At 37.6% G+C, this 20286-nt stretch overlaps 1 protein-coding gene across 3 annotated transcripts in view; it reads left to right on the top strand.

Moving 5' to 3' along the window:
- Nucleotides 1–20286, top strand: part of LUC7L2 (LUC7 like 2, pre-mRNA splicing factor) — a 32807-nt gene that overhangs the window by 1716 nt on the left and 10805 nt on the right. For 2 of the 3 annotated variants that reach the window (XR_008233083.1, XM_052774362.1), the window contains exons 2-4: nucleotides 8662–8756; nucleotides 18660–18758; nucleotides 19644–19754. Coding sequence is in view for 2 of the 3 variants with exons in the window: in XM_052774362.1 (XP_052630322.1) it covers nucleotides 8662–8756; nucleotides 18660–18758; nucleotides 19644–19754 (305 nt within the window). In the remaining variant the exon portion in view is untranslated. Of the gene's footprint in view, nucleotides 1–6905; nucleotides 6977–8661; nucleotides 8757–18659; nucleotides 18759–19643; nucleotides 19755–20286 lie in introns of those variants that run through there. The other variant, XM_052774363.1, reaches the window with a different exon arrangement.

Below are 20286 nucleotides of genomic sequence, written 5' to 3'. Positions count from 1 at the left end.
ACTCAAGTCTTCCTAGTGTTGGCAGTTAGATCGCTGTCTCAGAGCTACCTAAGACTACAGAGAAAGTTTAAAGAAGCGGGGGGGGGGCGGGGGCTTTTCCAACTTATGAATGTATTTTCTATTGGGTGCTGGGAGAAGAGGGTGGTTTACCTGTGACAGCTGCTTAAAAATGCTGTGACTAAGACCTAAACCAGGAAAAGCAATTTCAGACTAGATTTCCTTTAGCTTTGTGAGAAAGCAGTTATTTTATTGATAATTGTATTCCTCCCTTCCACCAGCCCTGTAATTCCGAAACCGCATGGGCTGAACTCCTTAGAAACTAACTGTCTGGAGAGGAAGTATTTAAATGAAATTGGCAGGATGGGGAAGGATAAGGAGAAAAAATTGTTTGCAAGATTGGCTTCCATTATTGGATGAAGTGGGGAATTGAGGATCTTGGTGTAACACCATTCTGGTTTAAAAAAAAAAAAAAAAAAAAAGAAATCCAGTGGAGCGTTATTTAAACCAAAGTGTGCACAAGGATTGAAAATCATGCCTTTTTTGAAGAGCTGGTACTTATTAAATTCAAGGCCAGGCTCAAGGTCATCAAAATATTCCTGACCTTGAGAGTAGTGGGGTTTGGGGTAATTTGGTTTTTGATGTTCCTATCACCTTTGACAAATACTTTATTTCTAGTAACATGCAAATCACAGCTTTTCATTAGAATGTGGCCATTTTTTCATTTCCTGGTAGATTGTAGCTCTCATTTTACCACTTGTCCCCATTGCCTTTGATTTTGCTCTGCCTGGCAACACAATAGTTTAAAATGTTTCTAAAAGAATAATCTTTCTTGGGTGAATTATCAGAATCATTAAAGTGCTTTTTAATTCCCTGATTAACAGAATTTTATACTTTACACAGTTTGGGGGGTTTTGTTTTGTTTTGGGTGGGTTGTAGGGGGTTTGGGCGGGGTGTTGTGTTTTTTTTGTTTTGGGGTTTTTTTGGGTTTTTTTTAGGTTGGTTGGGTTTTTTTGGAGGAGCCTAGAATGTGCAAGTTTAAAATTTTTACCTATATTAGAAAAGGCAGATCAAACATTTGATCTCTTCAGTGGGAATAGAACAAACTCGGAGGTAAATTCGAAGCCAATGGTGGTGCCTGAATATGTAGCCTATGCTACTTTTTTGGAGCTTATAGTATCATTTGTAGCGAACAAGGACACGCTCTGAAAATCGTTTTGAAAATCCCACAATGAGATGGCCAAACGTGTTTTTAGGAGACGAGCTGTAGGCTGTAATTTGTGGAACTTTGTGCACACTCATTTATAACTGGTGTTCCTGGGGCCAGAATGGAGAAGCTCAGAGGATGCAGTTATTAAATGTTTTTATGGATTTACTGTTAAGGTCGGAGAACACCTAGACAGCACAGTTCTGTATTGGTCAAACTGATTCAGAAAATACCCACTGAGCTGTAAGAATATTTGTGAAAAATACACTGTGTTAGTAAGGACCCTTCTCATTTCAAACAGAGTTGCCCGACGTGTGACTGTGTAGAACTAGGTATGCAGCTCCGGGCCTACCCCTTGCTGTATCCTTTCCTGGAGGGCCCTGTGCTTGCGGGCAGGGAGAACCAAGAGCTTTGTGACTTGCTTTGGCAACCTGCTTCCTCCCTCGTCTGAATTTTGGCAGTGGGATAGAGGCACTTGCAGTCACACAGCATCGCTCAATGTGTGATAAACTGCTGCCTGGTACCTGCCAGGATGCAATGTTCAGGCAGCCTCTTGCCAGCTGCCCAGCCCAGTGCCCTGCTGCTCCGTGCTTGCCTTTGCTCGTGTGACAGACACCTGACAGAGAAGTGAAACAGAAGGGACTTGGCAGATGCTCTTCGGGAGTTTCCAGTGAGTTGCAGTTCTTAGAATTCATCTGGGATATCTAAAAAGCAGTTGTATTGTTAATGGCAGTACAATGAAATCATTCTGTAAGTGGCAGGTGTGGTTCTGTTACACACCTGGAAAAGCACATTATTTTTAAAAAAAAGTGGTTGTTTTTTTTTTTTAAAATACCTTAAGTATACCCAACTTAAACTTCTCTTGTGTGCTTCTCTGACAAGAAGTGGAAAACTGGGTTGGATGTGGACCATGCCAAAAAAAAAGTGGCTTATATTTTGATGTAGTAAAAAGCTGGACTAAATTAATATAGCCATGACTGCAGCTTGAAAAAAAAATCTTCTTTGAAGTATGTCATTCCGAGTACTGCTAACCTGACATACTTAAATAGAGAGGCTTAAATAGAAACTACTGAATACATATTGTGGGTTTCCCAAATACTGAGGAATGAGGAGTGCTGAGGACCAGGTGCTAATCTTATGTACTTACATACAAATGTCTTCTTCATACTGTTTTTTTTACTGTTAGCGGTTAAACTAAAGGACTTTTTATTACATGTGTCAGTAGTTAAAAGGTTAGTTCAAGTTGAATTTACTGCTGATGACCAGAGCTGTGGGAACTTGTCACTCGGAAGTATTAGGAATAAGCTGATGGAAAAGTGTGATTTTTTTTTTTTTTTAATATTATTTTTCAACTGTAAAATTGATTAAATATTTTTTTAATAGTATGCTTAGGTAAAGTCAGGTTTTGCCATCCCTATTCTCTAGAAAACCGGAGTGATCCTTACAAATAGGATCATACCTGTTTTAAATGAATCGAGTCATTTACAAATGGAGTGAAATGTTAACAATTGACATTAGTGTCCCAGGATTTTTTTTTTTTTCCCCAGTATATAGCTGAAATGAGCAAAGATTGCCAAGTTTTCTTTAAAAGGCCTGATTGTAAAGATCCTATTTTATCTTAAATCAGCTTACCTTGCTCCACTGGTTCATTTTTCTGCCAGGTCAGTTACCCCCTCTGCCTTGCACTGGTGCTAGAGTCAGTGTGAGGAATCGGTTAGAAGCAGAGGGTGGAGCAGGATCATTATTTCTGATAGTCGTGCAGGCACCGAGCAGATCTGAATGGCCCTGGAACAACACAACGTCTTGAAACTGCTAAGACTTAACTGTTGCAGAGAAATGGGGGGGGTGGGGGTTTAATAATTGTCACTACATAAAAATTAGGTTATAGTCTAGAAATATGAAAAACTAGCAAAGTTAATTAGATTCTTCTTAAGAGACAAGTAAATTTGTGCATGCTTCTGAGCCTTACAGGTGGTCATAAAAGTGTTCTCCCAAGCATCCTAACAAATATTATGCTATGTGACTAGCAGAAAAATCTTTGGAGCCTTTAGATATACAGAACCCATATGTAAGAAGTGTCAATCAGCACCTCTTTGGCTCCACCTGCTAGCTTTTTGAGCTGAGCTACTGTGTTTGGAGTCCTTAACTCAGTTCTTTAGCTGTTACTAGCAAAGCACTTTTCTTGTTCTAGATCATCTTTATCTTTTTTGCATCTATTCACGCCTTAAGCAGTTCTTCTGTTTTACACTAGCCAATTCAGTTATCCTGGGTAGTGGTTACTAACGTGTGACTTTTCTGTCCTCCTTGTCTGGGAGGGGTTGAAGTGACACCCCTGTGCTTATCTTAGTCATCCTGTGTTTGGTGACACACTTTATATGGTAACAGAGGCATAATCTAGAACTTGAAACCCATTTTTTCATTTCTTCATTTCCATATGGGATTATTGAAGAGTTCTCTGTGTACTTAAGGATTGGTGGTGGGTTGAGGTTGGTATTTTCAGGGTACATAGATTTTGTTTTCCACTTTGCTTTACACTTGGAGGTGGAAGGTATGCTAGCCTAGGAATGACTGCTAGCCATTTGGGTAGCCTCAGGCTGAGAGCCAGGTTAGGGCGTCAAGAGCCTCCTCTGAGAGCTCTTCTTTCAAATATGGGTCAGCAGCAAAGTAAAGGCAGAAAAAAGTATCTTGTATATGCGAATCTCTGTGAAGCCTACCCAAAATTTTGAATTGATACCAGCTCAGAAATCTGAAAGTAGTAGCAACACATAAACTCCATGAAAAGATTCTTTATTTGTCAATCAGGAGTGATCAGAAGGCTTTAAGAACAACGATCATGGTGTTTAGTGAATTGTGTGTGTTTGCTGGCTTCGTTATAAAGTTCTGGTACTTCAGCCCTTAAAAACGAGGGGAATGGTGAAGGACTCGAGGAATTCTTCTACTCTGGATTTGGGACACCATATGAAATGGCATTTATGAAGAAGCAAATGGGCATATTCATACCTCATAGAAAATCATTCCTATATTTTTCTACTCGTAATGCATTAGCTAAAAATGGTTTCATTATATTCTCCATTCACAAGTATTAATTCAGTCATAGTGTAAACCAGAAGCAATCCTGCTTAGAAGTGTATTGTTCTAAAGGTGTTGTGGTAAAGATGCGTCCAGTGTTAGTGACAAGAATATCAGAGTAAGCTGCCTGTTCGGTGTGTAGCAGGAACAGGATCTTCTGTGACTGCATAAGCCTCAATTAAATAATGATGTTGAATACTTGTTATACAGGGCTTGCTTTGCTGATGAAATTTGATATGCATTCTTTAACCTGATATTCCACCCAGTTAGTAGCTCTTCATGAGTAAAGCTTTCAGAGTCCCTTGCCAACACGTTGGGACTCGTGCTTCAAAAATTTGAGGGGAAAGCTAACCGCTTTTGGTTGATGTAGCTTAATGCAGGAAGTCAAAAGCATGATAATGAAAATGCACATCATTGTCTTTGCGTGGATTGCACCATTAGTTTGGATTAGAGGTTACAGTTGGATTATAAAGGGTAATTCTCATCAGTGCACTGGGATTGTTGTTTGTAGTGTATTAGGATACATCAGAATAGTAAGAGATGCTGGATCAAATAAATCATTGTTATAAGCATGTTATAATGCTGAGTATTGTTGAGACGTAAGTGTTCATTCTCCTGGTTTGCGATTAAAATATACTGAACAGGAATGACATTGTGGAGGCTTTTGGTGGTTTAGACTTGGGATTTCAAAGTGAATTGTATAGTACAAATGCACATTGTGAACTTAACCTTTGGATGTTCCTTGGTCAGTAGTATGCACTGGTCTTGAGCATTGATGTTACTTCTGTAGTCGGTATGTTTAATACAAACTAGAAAACTTTCTTTAGAAAGTTTACATTACTGCTGTCATCTCTTTAATTTTGTGCCTCTAGTATGCTGTTTCCTTATGCTTATGAAGGATATGAGATGTGCAGGTGTAGAAATTTCCTTGATGTTTGGCTTTTTTTCTTGAATGTTTTCAACTCTTGTTTCAAAGTTCTCCATTCATCTGGAAAGTCAACTCTTACAGAAATGTGGTTTGGGCCAGGTACTTTTAAGTAAAACTAAAGCTGCTGCATCTTGAGGAGAATCTAAGCCATTTTTTCTGCATCTCCATATAAATTTTATCAATCATATGGTGGTTTTTTTTTTTAATGGAGAAAATCTAATTGGAAACACAGGGATGGCTTATAGTAATAGATGTTGACTCCTGCAGTGCCCTGCTAAATTACTTTGATTTCTTTCATGAGCATGAGTCCTAAAGATCAAGTAGTTGAATACTCTGCTGTTCTTCAGAGGGAGGGTTAAATAAGTTGCTATTCTGAGCTAATTTAATTATTTACCTATTAAAATAGAACTTGTAATAAGGTCTGAAACGTCAGTGGTAGTGTCCCCTTTATAAATGTTTAAGGATACTTCTAAAACTTAGATGACTGCAGCTACTTGGTACCTAGATATATTGTTTTCTTCTTACAGAATATATAAAGCCTTTTTTTTTTTTTAATACTCTTAAACATTGTTTAGCATTCACCTGATTGATTGCCAATACAAAGAGTGTATCAACGTAAGTACGGTTTGACAAAGAGAAGTAGCATCTTGGTTATCTGACATAATGGTGAAGTCCTTGGCTTAAGAACGCATCTATTCATGTTATTTTAATTCTTAGAAGGCATCTGCAAAAGTCTCTTTTGCTGTAGGCTGAATGTCAGGTGTATAGTGGATCCGTAGGTTTCATTCCGTCCTCCCCCCGCAGCAGCCTGTGTAGACCCCAGGTCATCACCTACTCAAGATGATTGATCTGTAGGTCAGCAGCAGAATGTGTTTTCTGTTTTTACCAAGAGGTCTGCACTATTTAGGGGTATTGGAGCTCACAAAATTCATGAAGAAATAAAAGCATTTTCTTCTGAGGCTATCAGACTTGTGAATGAGCTGCCAGAGGGACACAAAATTCAGTCATTGTTGGGACATAGTTATAGGACACCTTACCATTTTGATCGACCTTTCCTTCTGAAACAGCAGAGATTAAAAAGAAATGCAAATGTATGAAACTGCCTTTCATAGGAAGGAAAAGGTAAATACCTGAATGTTCTGTGTATGGGAGCCTTCTGAAAGTCTCTTAAATACTAGACTGAAGGCACAGTGCAGAAACAATAAACTTTTAAAATGTAAATGTGGAACATGTTCTTGAGGCTGTCATTGATCAGTTTCTGCTACTTTTTTTTTTTTTTTTTTAATTTTTCCTATGTGGTCTTATCTCAGTTTGATAATTGTGATTATCATGCTAGCCACTTAAATGAAAAAAGACTGTACTGCAGCTGTAGCATCAGTTCCTAGTTGTGGTAGAGGTATGAAAAAAGCTACATCTAGATGTTGAGGTAACGTCTGTGAAAATACTACTTGCCAACTTTACCTATGGAATCATGAGTCTTTCAGCAATTTTCTGGTCTTGATAAATCCTTGACTCCTGATAGGTTAGTGCTGTTAGGCCATCAGCTGTATTTTTTAAAATACTTTTCTTGATTTTGTTCATGTGTCTTTATATAGAAGAATCTTTACAGTCAACATGTATTTCTAGATGCTGTGTTAAAATTGCTGGCAGAGTCTATTATTCTATACAAACTGAACAATCTGGCCCCTTGTTTTATTTATAAAGGTTCAATGTATCTTTGCCTGCCTACATCAATCTGCAAGGGAGTGTCAGAAAGGCCCCGCATTCGCCGAGCCGTGAGTTATCAATAACTTTTCAGATGTGTTAATGAATGTGGAACAAACGCAATTACGTGTTTAAAAAAAATACGGATCCACCTCCTAAAAAGCAAAAAAAGAAAAGCCAAACTCAAAACTTTTTACTGCGGTAGGAGGCATGATTATAAAGGGATTGGTCTAAATTTTTTAGTAGTGTAAGTATAACTGAGCACTAAGGTCACCCTCTAGAAAACCTATTGTTGAACTGCTTTGAAGCTGTCTTTAGCCTGTGGGTTACAGGTTTTAACTGTTGTATCCCGCAGGCAAATTAAGCATGTGGTGATTCTGGAAACTTTTTTGCTTAATAATCTGAAACTTGGCCCATCTGAAAATGTTATATATTAGCATCCTATGCATAGAACTGATATATAAAAATCTGATTACATAATAGTAAGAAAGGCTTGACTGATAAGACACGGGCTTTTTATTTATTCCCCTCTGTTGTAGTTACCTCAGTAATGAATTTGGCATCCTGAATTGTTTAATAGATTCAAAATTCTCAGCCTTTCAGGTCATGAAGCCATAAAAAAAACTTTAATAACTACAAAATATATCTACACTCTTTAAAATATTTGATGAAATGGAAAAGGCTGCTATCTGAAATCATTTTATGTCTTTTTTTTTTTTTTTCCCCCAGCAGCCCTCTTTGCTTCAGTAATTCACCAGTAGGTTTTCAGTGATCAGAGATCTTAACAAGTTGTTATGTTTTAAAAAATTAATAGATACATCCCGAGAGAGATTAAGGTGTTTTATCACGCCTGTGTCTTAACAACAAGAGAGCCATAGCAGTGATCTCTCTTCTGAATCTCAACTACTGACAATTATGTTATGACTCAAAGGAAAACATATTCCCGCCCTCATCCCCAAAATACCAGCTGGTTACTTTGTTCTGAAGACTTTAGGTCTTGCTCCAAGATGGGGTTATTTAAACTTGCAATTGGACCTCAGTTGATGCTTCTGCTGATGCAGGAACCACAGCCTGCGATGCCGAAGATATAATTAAGATGTTCCCAGCCCAACAAGCAGCATGTAGAAAAGAAAAAAAATATGGCTTATGATAGAGAGATATGCAAACATCTGTAAAATAATTTTGCATGTAGGCTATGTCCATATGTTTGACTCTTTTCAGGTTTGTAAGCATTTAAAATCGTTCTTCTGCCAACTCTTTATGCTACTCTCATCAGAAGTAAGAGGGTGCATTGCATCCAAGAGCAAAATCATAAAATGAGTATCAGGTGGGATTCGGTGAAGACTCAGTGTGTATAATTTTGTGTTTATGAGGCTGCTTTTATATGCTAATTGTTGCATACAAATACATCAGTATTTCATGCAAAATCTGAATAGAATATTATATAGCTCATTTAACAAATGCTGTTATAGCAAAGTGTTTTTAAGCTAATGCTCTCTTTCTTGTTTCAAGCACTTTTCACGCTGCATATTTGAAGGGGAAGTGTGAGAGGATTGTTAAATGGCATTATAGAGCATTAAAACACGTATTTGTGGTTTTGGTGTTATTTGGCAAAGCAGCATACAGTGGTTTAAGTTCTAGTTTCCATAGACCTTCACTATGTGACAGGGCAATGTTAATGCTTTGCATGTAATCTGCAGAACATGTTTGGCTTCCCCAGATTTCTAACCTGGATGTGCTGATTTCTATATTGCAGGTGACACAACCCGTCAGCGAATCAAATTCAGTGATGACAGAGTGTGCAAGAGCCACCTTCTCAACTGCTGCCCTCATGATGTGCTCTCTGGAACTGTATGTAGCTAAATCTTGTGTTTTATTTAGATAAGAATGGAGAAGTTGTATTATATTTGTTCTTTGTAATACCTCTTTTAATTTAATGTTTTTCAGCAAGCATCTATCCAGTGCGCTCTGGTAGTTCAGAGGAGCTTTTATAAACAACTAATTTATAGGTTATGAAGTTAATTTTTAGAAGTTTCCTGTTCTGTATGCTAATTATTACTTGAAAATTCAACATTGTTTGCTATAACATAAAAAAAAAAAAAAGATGATGTTACCTACCTGAATTGCACTATAGCAAAGTGGTTTTAAGCTGGTACAGTTGCAACTAGTAGAAAAAAAGGAAATACAATTTATGCATACATTATCAAGTTACTTTCTTAAGACTTTATGTTGTAGTGAGACAGTATCCCACACAAATATTTGTATAGGGAAGAGAGGTGATTTTTCTTTCTTCAGAAATGTTTTAGTGAAAACAGTTGAAAATTCAAATAATTACATTTCTACAAGCTGAGATACATTTAACATGATAGCGGCACTTACTGTACAATATCCAGTTACTGTGCCATTTTCACAAATTCTAAGGCAATTTGAAAATCTCCATTGATGGCATACTAGTAACTTGTTGGATTTTTGTGTACTCTATAGTAGATGTTCCTCTGCCTGGGCATAGCAAACAAGGGGCTTTGACTGTTGCCAGTAGCTTTGTCATTGTGCCTGTGCTTTACCTTGTGGTGCCTGATTAAGATAGCTTATTCTTTGCGGAAGGTAGGTGAGTTACGTTGCATTGATTATTTAACCTAATGTTCCATGATGTTAGAATAATTAACAGTAGAGAGATGTATGATTTGCAGAGTCTCGTGTGCCTACCATTCTTAGGGCTGCACTTTGGTAGCTTTTCTTACTCAGGTTGTCACATTTTCTTACCCTGTGGCAAAGGGGAAAATAAGTACTGGAAAACCTGTCTTAAGGATTATTTGAAGCATTATTGGTTCTCTGTGCTGTATCATTCCAAATGGCTAACCTGACTGGAGCCTTTAATGAAATACAGAATGAAGTTCATTTGCAAAACTGTAAACTTGGTAACTGATTTACCTGTCACCTGGCCTCTAATATGCTTTCCAAGTAGCTGCGATTTTAAACTACCATAACATTTTTGGTTGATCAAAGGGCTTCAAACATGCATGCACACGCTAATTTTGTTTTACTAATTTTGGTGCTTGTACTGACAGACCGATAGTTACAGTCTGTCCTTCCCTCTTTGAAAGAGTCCCTGCAAAAGTAGGCACAACTGTAATTGCTAAGAAGCACAGGAAGAAGATGCAAAATAAATAGTAGGACTGAACTAGAGAACTTAGCATTTGTCTTAATAAAAAAGGCAGTGGAATAGAAAAGGCCCACTTGTTGAGCTTCTTCATAACTCTTGTGGCTTCCTAAATTTTTTTCCTATCCTTAAAGACACACTTTTGTACTGCAAAGTTCTGTCATATCACAAAAATCAGATGTCTTGAAGTTAATGTGGTGTGTTCAGCGTATACTGAAGGTAATGCATCTTGCATATATTTACTTACCTTCGAGTCATTCTTTTTTTGTAAGTGATAACAAATTGATAACAAAGCTTTGTGTATCAATGCATATGTAGTTTTATTTTGAACTGTTCTGGGCATTACTGTCCAAACAAAATGGGGGAAAAAGGGAGAAGGTGTTCCTCTTCACACATCTATTATGTTGTCCACTCTTTTGGTTATGTGATGGGCGAAATAGCTCATGGTTGAGGGAAGATATGGAACATAACAGTATGCTGTAAAAACATACAAAGTCATTGGTCAGAATCCACAAGAAGATACTGTTGAAAGAATAATTTGACAGCTTTTCATTGTGGTCTAATTTCTATAAGCAAAGATTTGTAGAATGGCTGTTTTTAGCAAGTAAGAAATGTTTATCTTTAGAACTACAAAAGTTGTAGGTATCATGCAATAATGCCTCCTATGGTGCAGACCAAGCATGTAGGTTGGGCCTGCTTACCTGATTTCTTAAGTCCTCACTGAAAGTTCTCATCTGTCTCATACTGGATTCTGCTGCGGCTCTTGGAGTACTAATATAAACTGCTTATTCAGTGAATGTCAATATATCGTCATTTTTTTTTTTCCTTCCCTTTTCTTCCTCATAATGCAATTAGTCATCATACCACAAAACGTGTCTAGTTTAATCCTTTTAGTGGGAGTCGTGGAAAGGGACTCATAAGAGACAGGCTTTATCTGACCCATGTGATGTCCTGCTGTTTACCTAGTCATGGGTCTGAAGAAATGGACCTTCTCTCTTAATAGCACAGTTTCTAAAAGGGCAAGAGGCAAGTAGTGTGACCAGACAGTTTACCGTTGATTTGGAAAATGATTGTGGAATTTGCTCCAGAGTTTTGATAGGAAAATTTTGATGCATTTTTGCATTCAAGATCTGTAGGTAACAAAGATTGAGTGAATTTTTTTTTTCTTAATTCAAGTCTAGAATCTTATGCTTCTGAAAGAATAAGTTCTCTGGGGGCATTTTATGAGGTTAAATTTCTTCATTGACTAGATTATCGGTAAAATACAGGAACTGAATTGCCATTTTTTTGTGTCACAAGATAATCTGTGCAGTCCTCATGAACTGCATATTACTGTTCCTGTCTGCAAAATGCAGACTTCTCTGCTATTCCTGCTCTTTCAAAAGCACTCGAGGAGGACATTCAGAGATAACACAAGACAAACAAAATGACTCACATGAGTAGGCTATGTTAATTTAGTGTGTTCTTTTCCTTAATGGCCAAATACTCAAAACTCTGCCAAGGAATTGATTTCCCTTGACAAAAAAATCATGTTCCCCAGGCTGCAGTATGCATTGGTAAAAGTAGTGTGTGTATACTTTTCTTGGAAGATTGGAGACTTTCTCTTTGTTGTCCAGATTTCTGCATATATTATCTCTTCTTTTATTGGATGAAGTGTGTGGTTATTTCTTAGAATACCGTATGAAGTCTTTTGTTATTTCTAGGCTTTTTTGGAACACTTGCAGTAGGTGTTATCCTCAAGTTTCTTTGATCAGATTTATCTTTTGGTTAACAATAGAAACATTTCAGGAAAAAAGCATCCATACAAATTAGTAAAGTTTTGAGTTTTACTAGGAAAGTTCCATTGTCTGGATTGGCAACGATGCATAGCTTCCTAGTTTTTTGAGCTTTCTTTTGCACTTCTCTGTGTCTTACTTCCTCAGAGTCGTTTGTATTTAAAGGAACAATAAAGTTGTCTTTAAAGGAACCCTAAATATTTTACTTAGGAGCGTAAAGCTGTAAGAATTAGCTGTATTTTGAAATTTAATTCTTTTGGCTGCTGTTGCCAACAGAACAGTTCATTCTGTATCAATTACCCTCTTCCACTTTTCTGGATAGACTTGTCTAGTTGTCTGTTAATGAGCTTCAATTGTTATCTACTTAAATCAGGAGATTTTGGTTACATTCCTATTTTATTTCATTTCAGTTTATTTAGGGACATGCTTGTTGGTACTAGGTTTCTGGTTTTGTAGACTTGAAAATTCTTAGTCAAGCAGTCAGAGGTGTCTCGCTGCCTGCGGGAGATGATTTTCTGTCACTTTTTGGGGAGAGACGGGGAGAGTATGGGTTTGGATTTTTTGTGTTCTGCTTCTAAGGGCAATGGGAATAATGGACTATGTGGAAGACATAGGTAGAATAGTGAGTCCCAAGAGCAAAAATTTAAACAAAAGTAAAATTGTAGCATCCTTTTTCAGGTTATTAAATTCTAATTCCAAATCTATTGTGCTCTGTGATTATCTTTTTATTTGAAATATGTTTTCAAGTTTGTGGAGGCAATAGTAAGCTAATTGGTAAGATGACAGAAGTGATGTATTCAAGGTTGTAGAAGAGTGTTCAGAACCTGCTCTTGACAATGCTTCTCACAAAAGCTCTTTTAGTTTTAACTGACACTTTTTCATGTTTTGGTGCTCTGCTTTTTCATAATGATCACTTGGGCACTGGTTCACGTGCATAAGTCAGTGCTTTAAGAGTTTGCTCATTCACTTCAAGTTGGGAATTTTATAATGAGAGATTAATAAGACTTTGTAAACCCTGGCTACTGGGACACTGAATAATTTACCACTTAAAGTTAGCAATTTTTATTTACAATTTTTGTGTCTTAAAGGGTTAACACTTAATTTTTTTTATCCTTAATAGTTGCTGATGATCAGGCTTGTGGGGTTTTTGTGGTTTGGGTTGTGGGTGGTTTTTTGGTTTTGGTTTTTTTTTCCCAAAACCATGTTCTTGAGTTATTTTTCATCAGCATTACAAAACTGTTTATGTTTACCTGTATCATGAGATTAGGACTGAAGCTACATATGTAGGAGTCAGATGACTCCCCTGTAATGGTACAAACCTATTAAGGAACATTCTCTGGATGTAAGCTCTGTGCTGTCTTTGGCAGGTTTTACAAGATGTATAAGAAGGTGTTTTTTCTCTATCCCTGTATGTTTCTGAATGAGTAGCTGAGTACTAATGAAAATGACAAGGTGGGAAGATTTAAAGCAAGTACTTTTAATGAGGTTAAAAGTAGGAATGTCCTGAATATTTATGGTAGCCTGCTAGCTATCTTTGAAGACCCCAAGCAGTTCAACACTTCTGCAGCAATCTGGCTTTTAGTGGCTTGATTGTGCTTCCCTGTTGAAAAAATTCCACAAATGCTGTAGGTGGTCTTGCAAACCATGGTTGAGAAATTCCTTTCTGCTCAGTGGATTAACTTGGCATTTGTATTTATGTGTATTTGTTGAGGAACATTGCTTCTTGCATTTCATTTATGCAGACCTCAAAGTATGCTCCGTCAGCTCAGTCCTGCAGTATCTTGAGGTGCTCATGAATTTATTGCACTCAGCTCTTCAGGACTCTTGCTGACTAAAACCATATTGATTGAGACCTTGGTTTAGCAATATACTTTAATATGTGATTAACTTTAAGCTTATTAGAGGTGGAATTCAGCTCCAGTTTAAGACCTCTAAATTTAGGTATCAGCTAAGAAGCTAGGTGTAGAAGCTTGTGCTGGAGTCAGAAGGGATCTAGGCAGCGGAGCCTAGAGAAAGATTCAGTTTGCCAGGCACTGGGTATCTCTCTCAAGGTGGACTGAATCCGTTTAGGCTCACTGACTGTACTGTCTAGATCTCCTTTTACTGTGGAAGAGAAGTTTGGATAGTTCACACATCTGCAGATAGATGTTAGTAAGGTGTTTTAATCTGGAGTTGATTTCTTTGCCAGTATTCCCATTGGCTCAGTGGAACTACTCCCGTGCTTAAATTTTAGGTGTGCCAGTATGATTATTTGCTGTAGTGTTACAAAAAGCACACATTCTGCTGGATGTTATCAGCTTTTCAGTTCAGGACTGATTTGATCATGAGAACTGCTTCAGCTTTGCAACTCAAATTAATTAGGCTTGCCATAAGCTACCTCAGTTTGTAACCTTCAGCCCAGAGGTGATGAATTGTAAAGTGCTCTGTTGTCCTGGCAAGTGATCATGTCAGCCTTTTGAAACGTATTCCTGATTTCTTTGACCAGTGCCAGGAAAGTGAACTGATTGTACCGTACTCCATTTTAATGGGTTTAATTTATCTAGGTGAAGGGGTTTTTTTATTACTCTCTGTACAGTTATCTAACTTCAATGTTAATATATAGTCAGGCTATAAGACTGAATACTATGTAAACACTGAAATGCCTCATTTAAAAAGAAGAAAGACTGCTGCCAGCTTTGTCTTTCAGTGAAGATCTATTCTAAGGACTTGAAGTCTTCAGAAGTAAGAGTATGGTTAAAGGGAGAAATATCTTTAAAGTATTATACTTCTGAAGATACCTGGAATTTTCAGTGTTTGCTAAGAACTTTAATAACTTCTGCCTCTCTTTAGCTCAGCACTTCTTTCCTGCTAGTGAAATCCTACAAAAGTTAACCCTGTTAGTGGAGTCAGAGGACTTAAATCAAGCATTATTATATCATCCTAAAGGCCCACCTGCTGAAAGGACAGGCTTTATCACAAGTCTGGAAGTCTGTCAGAAACAAAATTGTTAGTGCAGATGAAAAGTGAGTTCCATAATAAGGAAGATCTCAGCAAATGCTGAGTCTATCTGCAGGTTCTTTTTATCAGTAGCAAGGGTATTCTCATCCAGACTCCAGTAGTTGCCTTGACAATTTGATAAAGGGAGAGATCTGGTTCCTCCAGTACAATTTTTCAGTAGTGTCAGATATTCCTAAGCAAGCAAACAAACAAACAAAAAAATCATTCTCTTGCTGAATGTGAACTGCTTTGGTATGGGTATCTTTATAGCTAGAAAGAATTCTCTACATAAACACTACCCAGAGTATCTTCTTTCAAAACCTGTCAAAGATGCATGCTGTTTTTTGAAAGCGTTGATAATGCGTGCTGCTACGGCACACTTGGCTCAACATCAGCCCTCTGTGTTTTAAGTAGCTTTGGCTTTCCTGTGCTCTTTTTGCACTCCATATAGAGTACATTCAATAATCTAATCTGTGATGTCAAAGGAATGTGTAGTAGTTGTAAAAGAGCCAAAATGGGAATTTCGCTGTATGTAGCTCAAGAACTGAAAAGAAAGCCTTCTTAATTTCATGTTCCAAAAACAGCTTCACATCAGAATTTAGTCTCCGATTCAGTTACTAGTGTCAGCTGCTCTCAGTGCGTATTTATTTTGCAAATAAACTCTTCAGATTCTGTATTGCCCAAGTCCTTGGCCAGCTATTCCTTGTCTATTCATACTTAACTCATGTGATTCTCTTTTTTCTTTTTTTTTTTTTTTTTTTGGTACCTGATTTGATTGAAGCAGAGCTATGCGTCATTATTAAACTAATTGTATGTCATCCATATTTCTGTATTAATACCAAAGGCATTCTATCCATTTTGTGGATGGGATGACAAAAATGATTACTAAATCATTTCAGTATGAGGTTGTCTGGGATGAAAGACCAGTTGTCTAAACCTCAGCTCTGGGAAATCAGGTAGCTTTAATTGCCCATCTAACACTGAGAAATAAAGAAAGTATTACAGAAAAATGGTTAGCAAGTTGTTAGTAGAAGGCACTAGTTTCTTAAGCAAAGCTCAGCAGTAGCGAAAGGAATCCTGATACTCTGCTTCTCATGTGGTTGCCTAGACTATTTTCTAGACTAATCTTCAGGAATAGCTTCCCTTGTAAGAAAGGTTCTCCAAATCTATAGGTTTTCTTCCGGTTTTAATCTTCAGTAAAAGTGCAGTAACTGCAAAAAGCCCCAAAGCATGGCTTCGCATATTCAATAGACTTTAGTTATGTCTAACCTGGGGACTTGGGTGTTCTCACCTTCCTTCATTTGCTTTACTCATCAGGACTCCTCTGTAAATCACTTCAGGTAGCGTATGTCTGTCTGAAGGTCAGTGTGTCGACAGTGAAAAACCGTTTATGTGCATTCTTTTTAAGCCTTTAGTAGCTCAATGTCTGAACATTAGTCTCCCTCATAGTCATCTTCTGTTTCAAATGAGATTCATCTTTAAATGGCTGACTACCAATGCTTGTTCTTTGCCTCTGGGGGACGGCGTGTCTTTGCACCAAATTGCAAGGTGAATATGTGGAAAATGAAAATAATGTATCTTACTGTATCTTCTGTCTGTTTCCATCTGCTGTCCATCTACTTTACAGCTAGCCATATGAGCCAAATTATAATGCGAGCTGCTCTCTATTTATTAAGGTCCTCGGGAATCCTGATCTGGCATAGACTTTTGACAGTAGTGAATCATCCCCAAGATGGATCGTCTTTGCCTGATGCTGCATAACTTACACTGGCAGAAGTGCTTTTTAGCCTGATTTTGCATATAATATGCAAACTGGTTTAAGAGTTTTAAAAATTTTTTTTTATGTCTCTTTACATTGGGGTTTGCTAATAAAACTTTTAAGACGGACATTTAGTAGCAATATTTCTGCGAAGGTGCTTTCAAAGGATTATCCAAGACTAATACAGGATGTGTTAAGGAGCAGTTCCAACGACGATATAATTTCTTTAGCAGCAAAGCTAATGAAAAAGAATCCTTTTCTCTTGTACCTGCTTGTTCTTGCTCCCTGCCTGTTACGCCACGTATTTATAAGGCTGCACTCTGTTGGATCAGAGAGGAGAAGGGGAGCCAAAATTTCCTGTCTTCTGACTGAGACATCTAACAAAAAGCAATTCTGCATAACAGCCCCCTCATCTCTCAAAATTGCCGCTAATATTACTGAAGTTGTTCAAGAGTTTCTGAAGTGGCCTCTTGATACTGTAAGAGGCCCTAGCTGCTTAAGTCTACTATTACGTTGCTCCCTACGTATTGTAAGCACATCTGTTTGTGTGGTTGCCTGACAAGTTGGACAAAGGTGCACTGCTGAAAAATTGCCTCTGTTTTTGGTTTGCTAAGATATGTTTTACCCAGACTGTGTTCAACTGCACAGGAAGAAGTGCCAGCATGGGGTGGCACAATGCAGTGATAAAGGGAGGACAGAAAATTTTTCAGTAGTAATGCTGGCTGAGAGTAATTGCCATCCTTTCAGGCTACGGATTTACAATTGCCACTAAGAAGAAAAGAAATCAGAAAATGTACTGTCTTGAGGAGGGCAAATCCAACCCAAATAGAGGGAAAAGAAGCATAAAACACATGTAAAGTGAACAGTGTGTCATGGCATTGTCATGTGAATTCTGGTTGGGGGTTTTTTTTGGAGTGTGTGCTATGCAAATTCCAATTTAAAACCAGTATTCGCTACCTAATAAGATTCTGGGCACTCTTCTCAGTGGTGTTGTATGCAAGACTAGTGATGCAGCCTACTTTTTTAAGTTCATGCTTGCTTCCTGCCCTTTCTAGAATGGTTTTAGATTACAAGTAAAATATCTACGCTTTTTCTTCCCTGATTGAGCACAAGTCTTATGAGGAGCGGCTGAGGGATCTGGGGTTGTTCAGTCTAGAAAAGAGGAGGCTGAGGGGAGACCTTATCGCTCTCTACAACTACCTGAAAGGGGGTTGTAGTGAGGTGGGTGTTGGTCTCTTCTGTCAGGTGTCTGGAGATAGGACAAGAGGAAATGGCCTCAAGTTGAGGCAAGGAAGATTTAGGTTAGATATTAGGAAAAAGTTTTTTACTGAGAGGGTTGTCAAACATTGGAATGGGCTGCCCAGGGAAGTGGTTGATTCACCATCCCTGGAGGTATTCAAAAAGCGAGTGGACAGGGTACTCCAGGGCATGGTTTAGGGGGCATGGTTAATGGTTGGACTCGATGATCTTGAAGGTCTTTTCCAACCGAAATGATTCTATGATTCTTGAACATAGTCCAACACTCAGGTCCTCTTCACTCACCTGCAAAATGTTTTGCTGGGATTTGATTTTTGGCTATCTTAATTGAAATGCTTGAAGAACGGTTTTTAAGCAGCACTTACAGCGGTGCTGTGGTTGTAGCTATTTCAGGTGATGAATATAACTGGAACACACATAGACTGTGCAGACAGTTCAGATCAAGCATTTGAACAATTAATTGCCAGTTATTTGCAGAAAACTTGGTTCTCCTAAGCTGTTTTAATTCAATACAGGATGTCCCACTTCAGTCACTTGTTTGAACTTTCAATAAAATGACATTTTTGCAGGACATTAATGATACTTTGTAATGCAAATAGCCATCATGATAAGCTAAGCTGTTAATTCTGTCTGCTTTTACTATTTCCTGGTTTGTGCATGTTTATTAAAGATCTGGTATTGTCTTACAGCTTTATTAAACTGTCTCTTCATTCCTACAGGGGAGATGATTTGCCTCAGAATATTTGACTGTTAAAGAAAGTCATGCTAATTTCATTCCTTGTAACACTTCTGAAAAATAACACCACTTTGCCTCTGTCTCTTTTCAGAGAATGGACCTTGGTGAATGTCTGAAGGTGCATGACCTGGCATTAAGGGCAGACTATGAAATAGCATCCAAAGATCAAGATTTCTTCTTTGAGCTTGATGTATGTATTTTATCTTAATGGTGGAGAGAAAGCATAATTCGTGTACTTAGGTGGATAAACTGAGCGACAAAAGTTAAGTCTTTGTACATGCTGAAGGAAAACTTTTGGAAAGTAATTTTATAGAAAGAGGCAGAGAAACCCTTGTCACAGTTACATAAACGATACATGCCTCTTCATGATTATATGTGAGTATTTAATTTGCATTCGTAGTCATCTCTAGGTAGAACTATTAACAGCCTTCCACAGAACAAATTGTCATAAACCTGGATGCTGTCTTAGTATTATCGAATAGCAAGCGAATGTTAAGACTGTGTATGCTTTGAAGAGAGTCTTAAATTCTATGTTTATTGAAGAAAGTAATTTTGTATTGGGGATAACAAATCATATGCTATGTCTCAGTACACGGTAGTTTGAGCAATACACTTTTGAACTCCCAACTAGGAAGTTAGTCTTCACTAGGACAGAAAGGTTTGGGGTTTTTTTGTTGTTGTTTGGAGGGGTGGTGTTAATATGCTTAATAGCTTAAAACCCGAGTGAAAAAAGTTACGGTATTGCATGTATTGGCTGGGTGAGGTGAACCTGAGTATCCTTGGAAGAATTTTAATGCATGTTAGAAATGCTCACTTCTTCTTAGGGAAGACTTAAGACAGATTCACTTCCAAATTTCTGCAAATACTTATAACTACGACAATGTGTAGACTATGATTTTTAAAATGTTGTGTATTAATATAGGTGATTAGTCACCATAAACTGCTAGATTATTGTTTTACAAAGGTTTCACTAAATAAACTTATAAAAGTTAAGTCTTAAACCTGGAAAATGTTAAGGCTAATGAAATATTCGTGTTCTCGACAGCATTGATCAGTGTTTTTATTGATATTGTAGGCAATGGACCACCTGCAGTCATTTATTGCAGACTGTGACAGGAGAACAGAAGTGGCTAAGAAAAGACTAGCTGAAACCCAAGAAGAGATCAGTGCTGAAGTTGCAGCTAAAGTAAGCGTGTAAAACTAGTTACTGATGTCTCTTTGAAGGTCTGTTTTTCTAAGGAGTCAACTTAAGGCTTTGGCAAGCTATTGAATCTGAGAATTCATGCTGAGGAGGGGAAAAACTAAGACATTTTTTTCTGTCCTTCCCAAAACTACCTTTAAAGCACAGAGAGGAGAACACAGGAAAGAGACCTCTGATATTTTTATGCTCAGGAACCTTGACTCTGTGATACCATGCCATACAAATGTTAGTAATTCTTAAGGGTTTTGATCAAAACTTCATCCATAAAGTAAACAAAATTTGATGTGCTTTTCTCTAGATCTTCTAACTGAAAAAAACTTTCATCATTTTTCTGCATATATATGCACATGCTAGAAGGAATGGTTGTACAAATAGTAATTTTGCAAGACTGTGGTATAGACAACAGTGTGAATTACTTGAAGTTTCTGAAGAAAATCGTGCTCTGGAGTTGGTACATAGGCTTAACTCAGCCTTTCTCTGTGTGTTTTTACATGAGGCAACTTCTGTTTCACTTTTA

Source organism: Harpia harpyja, chromosome 23 (assembly GCF_026419915.1).
Source record: "Harpia harpyja isolate bHarHar1 chromosome 23, bHarHar1 primary haplotype, whole genome shotgun sequence".
NCBI classification, from domain to species: domain Eukaryota; kingdom Metazoa; phylum Chordata; class Aves; order Accipitriformes; family Accipitridae; genus Harpia; species Harpia harpyja.
This window is presented reverse-complemented; position numbering and strand designations above follow the sequence as displayed.